Raw genomic sequence first — 13,669 nt, forward strand, 5'->3', positions numbered from 1 at the left:
CCTGAGATCCTGGTATCGTCTTTCTTCTTCAGGCTGGGGGGGAAAGCCGAGGAGGATAGGCTGGTGTGTTTCTGCTTTGAGTGAGGCCAGGCCTGCCCCAAGTTGGAATACACAACAGAGTGAATTTACCAAACACTTGCTGCTGCTCCCTGCATTCGGTGGGCGTCTCCCCTGCCCTGAGCCCCATGACTTCAGGCTCCCAGGAGGGGGCCGGTCTGAAGAGGCAGCATGCTTAGATGGGGATGGAAGTGCCTTGGTTTCTAATGGCTTCTCTCTCTCTCTCTCTCTCTCCCTCTGTGTTGCCGCACAGAAAGCTGATCTGGCCGTTGCTCCTCTCACGATCACCCACGTCCGGGAGAAAGCGATTGACTTCTCCAAGCCTTTCATGACATTGGGGGTTAGCATTCTGTACCGGAAGCCCAACGGGACCAATCCCAGTGTGTTTTCCTTCCTCAACCCCTTGTCTCCTGACATTTGGATGTACATTCTCCTCGCCTACTTGGGGGTCAGCTGTGTGCTGTTTGTCATAGCCAGGTAAGGGGCGCTCCGATGCCACGGCTCCAGACTGCCATTGCACATCACGCGTGCTGTCCTTTGCAGAGTTCAGAATCATTTTGCTGCTTGGTGTCCCACCCCTGAGAGCCTGCAAATTAAACCCATTCTTCTCTTAATTCAATGAATTTCCTCCATTGCACAGAGACAGGCTGGTTTGTTATTGTAGGGTTGCTCATGATTGTCAGACTGCATGCATTGTTTATTTCCCCTTCCTTGCTGCGGGATAACTGGAGCACCAGGCTGAGCATCCTTCATTAGTGCAGGGCTGCTCATGATTCAGACAGTGTACATGGTTTGTTATTGTATGGTTGGATTACTTCACAGGGCCTGATTCTGATCTCACTTACACTGGTTTCACACCATTGCAGCTCCAGTTAAATCAATGGATTTACTACTGATTTACTCTGTGAGAGAAATGATAATCAGGTCTGCTGTTTGCGGGATGGGGTTTATTTGTTTACCGTAGGATCACTCACTGAGATAAGCAGGCTTTGTTATTGTAGGGTTGATGATTACTTCTCTATACACTGGTTTGTTACTGTAGGGTCAGTCATTCATAGGCACGATGATTTGTTATTATAATACAGTAAGATGCCGTGTCAGCGTTAGGGCTGACCATGTTATGCCATTAAGATGGGATTTCTTAGTAGTGGTATCATGCTGTGCAGATTGCTTTGCTATTTTAGGGTCCCTAGCAGTGGCTGCTGCTTTTCTCAATGGAAATAGCCACGGAACACAGGAATTGGCAGACTGGATCAGCCCATTTAGCCCAGTATCCTGTCTCGAGAGTTGGCCAGTGCCAGCTGCTTGGAGGTGCCAGAAACTCTGTAGTTAAAATGCTGGGTTAGCTGCCCATAGCAGAAGTTCCTTCTACCCCCTTTACTCCCTCCCCGCTATTACATAGAGAGTGGTTTATAGCCTTTCAGAGATTTTTTTTTACCCTACTAAAAGTAGCTGTGGGTGTTCTCATGTGAAAGCCTCTTTTGAATCACTTTAATCTCTTGGCCCCAGTGACGTGCTGTGGCAATGAGATCCCCAGGCCAATTATGTGTTTTGGGTTTGTTTGTTTTTTAAGTGTCAGCAGGGTAGCTGTGTTAGTCTGTATGCACAAAAACAATGAGGAGTCCAGAGGCACTTTAAAGACTAACAGATTTATTTGGGCATAAGCTTTCATGGGTAAAAAACTCACTTCTTCAGATGCGTGAAGAAGTGGGGTTTTTACCCACGAAAGCTTATGCCCAAATAAATCTTAGTCTTTACGGTGCCACTGGACTCCTCGTTTTTGTTTTTTAAGTATTTCCTTTTGTCACTGTAAAGCCTGTTGCCTTTCCATTCACTGACTGTGCCCTAGTTGTGATGAAGGGTAATGGGAGCACCTGATTCATCTTCTCTGTGCCTCCTTTTTCATATCACCTCTCATTCATCTCTAACCTGTCCCACTCTCTCGAGACACAGATCGCCCCATAGCCTCAATCACTTTCACCTTCTCTCGCTGAACCCTCTGCAAGCGACCCCCCAAACTGTCGGTATAGCAAAACACTGGGAAGCCTGTTGCTATGGTCCTGGCAATGTGTCTGTTTACAAAATTAACATGCCACTAATCTTCATGTTTAAAACCCATTCCTATCTTTAAAAGCAGCAGCATTTGCATACATTTGCATGCGTTATTAATTTCATACAGTTTTTGTTTGATGAGCTACACAGTCTGGGGCCACTTCAGAATATGCACAGGCAAAGAGTCTGCATCCCTCCCACTGGACAATGAGCCATACATAAGCTTGTGGGCCTTCCATGCAATAGGAAGGTCTCTCTTGGAGGCACTAGTCCCCCTTAGCCCTCCCTCGCCTTTTGATTAGTATGCTTAATTGAGCCATTTTGTAATGACTTTGCTTCCATTTTGCATGCCACTCATCCATATTTATGGAACACAGAGACAGCCTTGTTTTGGTTGTCTGAAGGGGTCCTCAGAGGTGCTTAATGCAGCACATAAATGAGCTATTATGGCCACGCTTTGCTGTTTAGCATTTCAAAGCTCATAAACTGGGAGCGGGGAGAGCAGCCTGCTCCATTGTGGCTGTGCTTTTGAAGTACCACTTTGACTGGTGCCATGTGGCTGGAGTTTGCTGTGGAGTTTTTCCCAGTACCTAGAAGAGCTCTCGATATCATCCTGATGGGCTACATTTCCTTTGCATGGCACTGACCATCTGTGTCCCAGAGACCAGCCTGAGACGGGCTTTGCCTATGGGCACAAACAGCAGTTTAGTGCCCGATTCCCATTGTGAGTTAGGTACCTCACTGCCATTTGTGCCTTGAGAAATCTCCAGCCCCCAGGACTGCACCAGCTCTCTGGGCAGGCCTCAGTGCCCAATTGCTTCCTAGGATGGATGGAATGGTGTTTTCCTTAAAGTGTCCTTCAAAAAGAGCAGCCTGCCTCTAATCCACTGACATTTCAATCAAATATTCAAAGCAGAGATTAATTATCAAACTACAGTATCCAGAATCCATTAACCCCGATATTCCAGCATTGCTGCAGTTTGCAGCCCTCCTCTGCAGCATTTAGATTGCAAATGATTACCTGGGTTTAGAATGTAATACCCTAATTACATGTACAGCAGTTGTTAAAGTAAACTCTGCTTAGCAGGCAGAATATTTGTTCTCTCCAGAACATCTGGGCTGTCGAAGCAGCTGATTCTTCTTACACTTGTGTCAATCAGGAGTAACTCCACTGACATCAAAAAATGTAACTAGGCCCAGGGTGTTTGGAGGGTAAATAAAAGGTTTACTCTGACAATGAGACCTGTTCTTCTTACCAGTCTTTACAATGAATCTCTAGGAAGTGACAGTACTTAGAGTGTATCTAACCCTTCACAGCTTCCTGGCACTATGCAGACACTAACTATAGCTCTGTAGGAAAGGAACTGTCTGTTTGTACAGCATCTAGCACATTGGGGTGCTTGTCCATGACTGACACTCCTAGAGCTACTGCAATACAAATAACAAAGGGTAATAATTATCCATAAACATTATCCCCATTTTGCAGATGAGGCAACAGGCAGAGCTGGTTTAAAAAAATGAAATTCAGATTTTTTTTTTTTTTGGTGGGGATAGAGAGTCACGTTTTTTTCATGAAAATTTAATGCCATTTTCCAACCATTTTCCAGACCTGTCCAAGGTTGCACAACAAATAAGTGGCAGGGGTGGGATCAGGATTCAGTAGTTCGTGGCTTCTACTCCCATGCTAACTCCACATGTTGAGCCACAGTTGACTTCAGTGGGAACCTTGCCCATGAGGTCACAAATGATAATGGCCGTATGTTTATATAATGCCATCCACCCTCAATAATACTGAAGGAATTTACAATGCAGACATGGACCTAGCACAAAATTTGGGTCCAGATCCCAAAGTGATGTTATGAGCCAATGCCTATTAGAAAATTAATAAACAGCTGGTGAATTTCATCCCATAGGTAGCTGCAAATCATGGGAGGGTGAGGATCCCTGTATATCATTTGTACAACAGGGATTCTTGTACATATCACATAGCAACACAACACACCAATTATTCACTTCCGGGAATATCTTCCATTCAATACTCTATCTAATTGAAACTGCAGGGGAGCTATGGAGGTAGAGCCATAGAAGAGAAAAACAGCTGCTGAATTACCAATACTGTTTTTATAGCTTCATAGTTTAAGACCAGAAGCGACAATTAGATCATCTAGCTTGACCTCCTGTATATCACAGTCTATTAATTTTCACCTATATACCCCTAACATTGAGCCCAAAGACTTTAATTAGACCAAAGCATTTCAGTCCTTAGCTTTGGGGAACCGGTAGCCTCACCACACTACGTGGCACGGCTGAAGAGCTACAGAAAAGCGTAAAAAGAAAAGGAGTACTTAGTCTCTAAGGTGCCACAAGTACTCCTTTTCTTTTTGCGAATACAGACTAACACGGCTGCTACTCTGAAACAGAAAAGCGTGTTAGAGATCTGTGGAATTTTGCTCCGGCAGCTCTATCCCGGACCTCCTGATCAGCTCCTTAGCCGTTTTGCAGTGCCAGAGAGAGAAGCTACCAGACACTTAGCAGGGAATGAGATGTTCATCTGGAAAGATGAACACAGGCTAATTATGATTAGCGAAGTAGTCGCTGTGATGAGTAATAGCATTATCTCTGCTCTCTGTCTCTGCTAACAATGCGGAACATTGCTAGATGGACTCTATTGACATAATGACTGTGTTTGATTTCTTGTGTGGTTTGAATTAGAATTCTAATGCAGTTTTTAGATTTATGAGTTTACATTTCTTTTTTCACAGTGGGGACCAAAAAATCCCTAAAGCTCATCCTGATTTTCCTTTCCAGGCGTTTTAAAAGGTATTGATTAATCCTAAAACAGAAAAATCTTTTCAATGAACAGGCACAAAGGAAACTGGAAATTAACTGCCAGCTCACCCACAGGTGGAATGGAATTAGGGAGTTGACCTTTAAAAGAGGAAATTCGGAATGATCCTTGCACTGGGCCAAGTGGTGTATTGTAAAATGGATGGGGTTGCCTACCCAAATGCACACTGAAGAACCTCTGTGTTATCCACAGGGGCGTATGCATTCAGCAGCTGTCTTCTACAAAGGCTGACAGGAGTCCCATGCAGAATAAAGTTTTGAGATCTCCATTGTCCAGTGACATGCACTGGTTCCGGCATGACACTAGAGGGGGAATTGTTCACCCTCCGGATGGGGGATTTTGGCTGCAGCGTCTGCTACACAAACACACATATGCCTCCACTCCAAAGTGGGGAGTTCTCTCACAGCTTCTCTCTCATTTTCTGACACGTATAGATAGGAAAGGATCAAAACACTCTGATCTGTTGAGGCTTGTGTCCGGAGCACGGGAGGGGGACTCCGAAGAGCTGGGTTCTCTGGGGCTCTGCTTTGGGACCTGGGGCAGGCCACTTGTGCCTCTCAGGCCTGCTTTCTTGGTGTGGCACTGCCGGCTAGAGAATCCTATGAATACCGAGAGCAAGAGGCATCAAATGGTAACAGCGTGTGTGTGACGCAGTCCAAGCTCCTGCAATGGAATCGGCTAGCGGCGTTAGCACTTGTTTTTTCTGCCTCTGACAAATGGGAGAAAAGAACAGCTTCAACGACTGCCTTCGGTTCCCTGGGCAACCCCCCATTGCGGAGTAACCTCTTCTGGAGGTCTTGGCTCGAATGACCTGTGGCATCTCCTGCTGAACGAGCAGGTGGGAGAGCAGAATGCCCCATAGTGCTACCCAGCCCTACACCAAGTTCAGCTACTACCTGGCATTTCTTAGCTGCCTTGGATGAAAGGGTGCTCTGGAGTGCTGGTGGGACTGAATGCCCTGGTTTGTTATTGTAGGGTTGCTGCAGAGTGCTAAAAGGGCTGTGTACATTGGGCTGGGTGACTGGAAAGCTGCCGGGGTGGGTGGGTGTGGTTTATCCATTAGTGGGGAAATGGCTGGGGTGCCTTTTTGTCTCAGGAACCCATAAAAATAGCTTTGCTTTTGAAAAGAGCTAAAACAGCCCCAGGAGCAATCCAGGGGCTGGTTCCTGGCTGGAATGGGCTGCCATGAGAACTGAACCCACACATGAAAGAGACCCGGCTGCTGTTAATATTATTCCTATCGCCCCGTCATCTCCTACTGCGTTATTGTTGTAACAAAGTGTATCACTGAATGGCAAGGATCAGGATCCTAATTACCAGAGTTAATTAGCACAGGGCCGTCAGTGCTGCTTCATTTCCAGTAACGTCTCTGTTCAGCGTTGACTGATGTCATTGGTCTGGTTGCTGAGATTACAGGAGTAACGTACGTTCACAATTCAAGCTGCAGTTTGCTCCTTCTTAAACTCTACCTGATGATTCCAAAGGGGACACTCTGGATGCTCAAATGCACTTCACGGTGCACTGCAAATCCAGGGCCAGAATGATGAGGGAACTCCTTCCATTTAGCTCGGCCTGTCAACTCTTGAAGTCTCCAGTGAAATGGCTGTCCACTGTCAGAGTCTCCATATCTCCTCAGACTGAGGGTCTCAGCACCAGAAAAGTTTGAAGCCTGGCTCCATTGTGAAGTGGCAGATTTGGTCCCACTTTGCATGGCCCAAATCCAGGTGTTGAAATGGGTTAACATTAATTTCTTACATGTCATTTATCATTTGCTGTTCCCTAGCTTTCCATACAGCTTCCTTCAGTCTAGTTTGCACTGATAAAATGTACAGATTTGTAGCAAAGCCAATGCCTGAGTCACATCATGATGCCTGCAATGTAATATAGCATTTTTCCTTTCCGGTTACTCACAGGGTACAATAATTTATAGGCACCTTTGCACGTGCAGTTTCCTTTTTTCCTCCTCTTTCTAACGAATAGGTTCTGCTTCTGCCATTTTCTTCTGCCCTAGTGCCCTTTTAAGGAATTTCTAGCATCCAGTGTGATTAAAGTTGTACAGGAATGATCCTTTAATGCATGTAGATGGAGAGCGAGAGATATCACGGGAAAAATGGTGGGTTTATTTATGGTCTCCAGACATAATGGAAACAATGCCTGCTCTTGACCCTTGCAAAGCCTCTGGAAGTTCTATTCTCAGAAGAAAAACAAAGTCAAATAGTCAAGCTGTAATTCAAAGACATGTGCCTCCCAGAGTAGGCACCAGGGGCCTCTATTGAAGCTATCATCATGAAGTGAGCTGTAGCTCATGAAAGCTTCTGCTCAAATAAATTTGTTAGTCTCTAAGGTGCCACAAGTCCTCCTTTCCTTTTTGCGAATACAGACTAACATGACTGCTACTCTGAAACCTATCATATGTCAATGACACTTAAAACCAACTCGGGGACTATTTAGAGGCAGGCAAAGGATGTATTTGATCCATCATCACTTTTAATCAGTCTTTCCTGCTTCTTGATGGGGTCACTGCTCTAACCACCCTGATCCCCAAAGAACCATAAACGCTAGAGATACAGAACAGCTTCATGGCGGTAATTTGTCTGGCGACACTTATACAATGATCCAAGCCAGCAGTGCAGCCGGCTGTTCCCTTCTATTCATCACCTGTTGCTCTCAGTGATGTGATCCCCAAATTATTACTGATCAGGGGATCATGCATGGAGGTTTTTAAATATTTTAATCCTAACAAGGGCCATGCCACCCATGAGAGACTTCTCTGGAGATGCAATTTAGCCTCAAAGTCTTTTGTGATACATCCTTGCTTTCTACTTGAGCCTTCTTTGAAATGCTTCCCCGCTCTTCCTGCAAAGAAAAACCAAAAAATAATTGTATTTTCTCATGAACCATTTCACTTGAAACCTGGTCCTCACATGGGGCGGAGGAAAGCCTGCCCCCATGAATCCTTAGCAGCCCCCATTTATTATAGCTCCAGCAAGAGGGAAGAAATGAACCCCTCAATGCCTTCATTATGTCTCTTGCTTTAATGGTCCCAGGAGCCTTTTCAGGCACTGAAGTCACTGCCCCTGTTTTGCAGTCTCCTGAATATTTCTCTATAATTTGAGCAGCACTACCAGGTTCTCACTCAGAGACCTTGAAGTTCTTCAGCATGTCATCTTGTTGGGCTCATTTGATCTTCCCAATTCCCCTTCCATTTTATATTCTTTCAGTTGGCAGCCGGAGAAAGTTTTTATATAATTCTTCAACTCTGGCTTCAGTCAATAGGTCTGGTTTGCTCACTATATTTTATGTACTCTCAGTGTAAAGCACTGGCACACTTCAGCCCAGGCCATTAAAGAAATGGGCAGTATTTAAAGCCGAATTTGATTTCAGTACAGTTTTTTCTTCCTTTCTAATTTTTTTTAAAGCAGAAGGATGGGAAAGGGATAGACCAATCAATACCTAGACAGATCAGTATTATTGTAGTCCTCAAACCAAAGCAGGGTGCTGGGTGCGGTGCAAACACTGGTAAGAGATAGCCCCTGCCCCAACGAGCTCACAATCTAAACAGACCAGGCAAACAATGAGAGGAAGGATGGAATATTATCCCCATCTGACAGATAAGAAACTGAGGCACAGAGAGAGGAAGTAACTTGCCCAAGGTCACACAGTCAGTCTGTGGCGGAGCCAGGAATTGAACACAGACCTCCAGAGTCAAGATCCTCCGGTCCTCTCAAGTGTGACCTGGCAGTGACAGAGTTCAGTAACAGTGTGTGAAGTAATTTGGGGTCCATGTCATTAGAGTCTTCTACTTGTCCCTTTATTGGCAGTCTTAGCAGAGATGTCTACGATTCAATGGGTCATGGAGACGTATGTGTCCCCTCAAGGGTGGCTCTGGCAGGTTGGGATTGAGATACTTTAGTATGGCAGAGCCGGGGAAGCCTCCAGTGCTGCTGCCAGTCGTGCACCTGGGTGAAGATGTGGGGAGGGATGTGGTCTCCAGGATAGGAACTCACGTACTGCACTGACAGGCACACGGAGAACAGAGATGGACAACGCTCTTCATCACAGCATTTCTGACCAGACAAATGTTCCAGTAATCATAATAATTCCATTTTCATCGATCTTGGGAGGGTTTTTGTTGAGGGGAAAAATCATTCATTTTCAGTTGCCAGATTTCACTTAATACCCAAAAATGCTGAAGAAATGTTCTGATGAAAACTATAAATGTCATTAACAGGGGGAAAAAATAATTCCCCAACATGGAGGAATGGACGACTTTATCTATGAGATCCCTTGCACAGCACAAATATATTCAAAATGCATTTGCAAGATTTTGTGAAGTAAAAACTCCTGTGATGCCCCATTTAGTCTATACCCTGGCAAATTCAGGATTGTCCCCTACTGGGTATTTTCTAGTGCTTTGCTCAGTCTAGTTTTTAATTTTCCAATTTTAATATTTAATGTTCTACATGTGCAAAGGTGAAGGTGTGCCACTTTCTGCAAAAGCACTTATCAGGTTCCTTTCAGTGCCTAAAGTCTGAATTCCCCTCTCCCCAACCCCCCAAAGACATCTATCCCTCTCCGATTGAGGAAGCCCCATGAAACTAAACGGGACATCTCCCCCGAAGAGCACCGCATCTGGTGGAGACCCACAAGTTATTTTAAAACACCTCTCCTAATACAAACGGTGGGCTGAAGGATTTGAGGCAGAACTACAGGGATTTCTGAAGGAAGCTGAGCTGATAATAATTAATATGTCTAGTTCAAAAGCAATTATCCCAATTATGTCTTTAATTTAATCACTGCAAAATTTGGGACTCTGAGCAAATGTGAATAAACGGCTCTAAAAATATTAGCATCTCTCCTGACGAGAGCCCCCTCAGGATCCTGGCTGAGTGAGCTCCGTTAAAAGCTGTATTTACCCATCCATCTCAGGCAGGGCTTTCAGCTGTGACCGCTGTGCCGAGAGGCGACTGCAACAGGCTGTCGATTTTGTCTGTAAACTGCTGGGCTGGGCATGAGAACAGACCTGTGCAATTAACAGACTCCTCCATTCACCACCTGTGCTGGGTCTGCACGTTGCTGAAGCCACGCTGCAAGCCACAGTACTTGCTGGTTCTGGAGGCAGTGCTTCTGTTAAGTAGCCGACTAGAGCTTCCCTGGCTCGGCAGGTATTTGCTGTGTTAAGCTCATCTCAGCTGCAAGTAAGTCTTGGTAGAGCTACCCCTATGACAGGGAAGAGGGGTTACGCGTGCCCAGGTTGCTAGGTGCTGAAATGGAGCATCTTGCATATTCCTTCCTTATACTCTTACCTGACGTACCTATCCCACAGTTCCTAGCACATCTGTCTGACACAGAGCATTCTGGGAGATTTTGCAAGGCCACTGATGCATTGTGGGTCACTGAGTCAGCAGCTAGTTCAACAATTTCATCTACCACCCACTGGCACAAAAAGAGTTCTGAATTAGTCAGTATTTAACCCTGGTGAAGCGTATTCTTCTCCAAATGGCAGTTAGCAGGCTTGCACAGCAGCGTAAGAACATCTGTGCTTGGGTGCAAGGGGTGAGGGAGAACAATAGCGGTTAGCCTGGCATATTTCAGTAGTGTGGGCAAGTCTTGACAGCAAAGGTATTCTAGTGGGGAAAGGGATAACTCCAGTCGGGGAGATGCAGAAGCTCCCTACCTCTGCTGGGAGGCTGTACAGGGTTCCACTGAATGTGCTGTTGTGCCCACTGCAAGAGACTTGTGTTTCTGCAAAATACTCCTCTTCCAACAGCAATTAAAAACACAGACAGATCCTCCTGTGCTCCGGGGGGAAGTAGCTCCCCAGCGTCCTCTGAAATACTGCACTTTGCATGAGATGATGCTGAGAAATTGTTGCAGAATCTACCCGGTGGACACAGAAGAGCCCTTTGTTCATACTAGGTGCGAGAGAAACTCCTGTGTTTGTGCCTCATTCCATTCCATCAGCCTTATGCTTCTGTAGACTGTGTATGACTGGAAAGTCTTCTGCCTTGCTTTTCAAAAGGGACCGGTAACTTTGGGGGCCCAACCTGAGATGCTGTAAAGGGGCCTGATGCTGAGCACCCACCGTCTGAAATGCAGGCCTCTTTATCTGGGGTCTCAAGTTGGGCTCCCAAAACTTGAGGTTCCCCAAACCCCTAATCACATTGGAAATTCTTGGCCAAGCTTCTCCTTTGGTTTAAGAGATGGAGAAATGTCAGGGGTCAGCGGGCGCTCTGGAACAGCTCCGTGTGCATGACAGCTCTGCCTTTCCCGGTCCATTAGGCCCTTCTCATGCAACCTCCCAAATAACACGCTCTTGCTTTCCACAGGTTCAGCCCATATGAGTGGTACGATGCTCACCCCTGCAACCCAGGATCAGACATCGTGGAGAATAACTTCACCCTGCTCAACAGCTTCTGGTTTGGAATGGGAGCGCTAATGCAGCAAGGTACGGCTGGCTCCCCTGACCCCTCACCACACACACACACACACAGAGCTATTTTCTGTGACTGTGAGAGCTTTTGTTTTGTGCCTGATTTTTGACAGGAGCAAGTTAAAGCATAGTTGTGCTTGTCAAAATCAACCAACTGTAGCAAAAAGAATAATGTGGCAGCCCTTAGCCCTGGTTGTCACCCAGCGCTAGAGCCACAGAGAGGAGCTATGTTACTGCATGCTGATAGGCACAGACATTGTGGAGTTTGTCTCTTAACAATTACAGAAATGCTTGTCAACACCAGCTTTTTGTCTCCACGCTGGGTAGGCAGTTATCTGCAGGAACTGGGAGATAGCTCTCCGCTGACAGTTTTACTGCTCATGGTATCCACTGTGGAATGAAATATTTGTCTCTCCTGTTACTCTTTCTGATTGAAATGTACCATACACGTGTGGCTAGCTCAGATAGAAGCAATTCTCCGGAGAATTGGTTGGATTTGTGTGTGTTGTATACAATCCAGGGCTTTGCGTTATCCAGTTGCACAAGTGCCAGTGAGCCTAGTGCAAACAAGGCCAGAAAGGGGTTAATTAGATAAATGCCTAAATGGAATTAATCTGATCAATGGAAACCAGCCATGACTTGGAGCTCAGGAGGGTTCTGGAGTCTACGTAGGGCATAATTCACTTGCCACAATTTTCCTTTCGTTTGTAAACTGCTTTCACTGCTTTGTGTAGCTGGCGGGAAATAGGGGAGAAAGGACATTAAAACCAGTATGGCAAAGAACTAACCCAGCCTGAGATAGGAATCCAGATGCCTCAGCCTGAGGCACTGGTATTGAGACTCTCCAGAAAACCTGAACAGTTCCTCATCTGTCACAGGAGGCTGGGGCTGGAGGACTCTTCTTTGCTCACCCAACAGGGACCGGCGTGTTCTTTTTCATCTTATCTCCTCATGAGGGTGGAGGCAGGAGAGTGCTCACCTCCTGCTCTGAACTATCGAAAACAGAGATTGTTTCCACTGTAGAAGTCGCTGTAATTTATTTGGGGAAGCACCTGCCCTGCGGTAAGAGAGGCTGAGCTAGCACAGAATGGAATAAGCGCTTCCACGAGGACCATCAGTTAAAGCCATGCTGCCAGTCTGCCATCAGCAGAGACCTCTAGCTTCATCCTTCTCATTATAAAAAAGCCCCCTTTCCATTGCCATGTTCTTCCTACCCTCCAAGTTCTGAAATCACCTGGACCTGTTGACCTCACGGGCATGTCACAAAGCCCATCTGTCTGAGCCGGCCTCTGTGTAGGACTGAGGGAGGTTTCGGTCTGGTGGGGAGGTAGGGTGGCAGTGTTCAAATATACTAGTCCTGTGATGGGTGACTGGATGATCCTCAGTAGGGCAGGATAAAGGAGATGTGGCTGCAGCTGCTTTGGATGGTTTATGTTTGGCAACTCCAGTGTCACATGGAGCTTGACATTGGAGTTTTACACAGATGCCAAGAGTGCCCAGATAGGGCTGCCAACTTTCTAATGGCAGAAAACTGAACACTCTAGCCCTGCCCCTTCCCCGAGGCCCCACCCCTTCCCTTTTGACCCCACCCACCAGGGTCCCTTTTTGACTGGGTGTTCCAGTCGAAAACCAGACACCTGGTCACCCTATGCCCAGAACATGGGGTGAAGTTACCAGTAGGTCTAAATTGATATAAAGAATAAATAAATAAATAAATTTAAAAAAGTGAGTTACTAAATCTTAGGGGTCCAAGATTCAGCCTGGCCCCAGCTTCACTTCTTTGTGTGAGTGAAGTTTCACAACTGCTTATCTTTGCGCCTGCCATTTATCAAGGATGCGGAATCCCCCATTTAGACAGCTCTACACCTAACTGTAGGAGCAAATATGTGATTTACCCACACATGCAAAAAAACCTACAATATGGGTGCAGTTTTTATAGGCACAAACTATGTCAGAAATAGGAAGTCTGAAAATATACCCCTAAAAGATCAGCTGGAGGTGCATTTGTGTGTGAGAATACATTATATTACAATCATAGAATATCAGGGTTGGAAGGGACCTCAGGAGGTCATCTAGTCCAACCCCCTGCTCAAAGCAGGACTGACCCCAACTAAGTGATCCCAGCCAGGGCTTTGTCAAGCCTGCCCTTTCTAACTTCTAAGGAAGGAGATTTCACCACCTCCCTAGGTAACGCATTCCAGTGTTTCACCACCCTCCTAGTGAAAAAGTTTTTCCTAATATCGAACCTAAACCTCCCCCACTGCAACTTGAGACCATTA

General features: G+C 45.9%; 1 protein-coding gene across 2 annotated transcripts in view; it reads left to right on the top strand.

The window, feature by feature from the left end:
- The window catches only part of GRIK3 (glutamate ionotropic receptor kainate type subunit 3), a 239,058-nt gene that overhangs the window by 199,524 nt on the left and 25,865 nt on the right, over nt 1–13,669 (top strand). For both annotated transcript variants that reach the window (XM_038377762.2, XM_038377763.2), the window contains exons 11-12: nt 311–534; nt 11,287–11,405. In XM_038377762.2, coding sequence (XP_038233690.1) covers nt 311–534; nt 11,287–11,405 — 343 coding nt within the window. The remainder of the gene's footprint in view (nt 1–310; nt 535–11,286; nt 11,406–13,669) is intronic.

This window comes from Dermochelys coriacea, chromosome 19 (assembly GCF_009764565.3).
Source record: "Dermochelys coriacea isolate rDerCor1 chromosome 19, rDerCor1.pri.v4, whole genome shotgun sequence".
NCBI classification, from domain to species: domain Eukaryota; kingdom Metazoa; phylum Chordata; order Testudines; family Dermochelyidae; genus Dermochelys; species Dermochelys coriacea.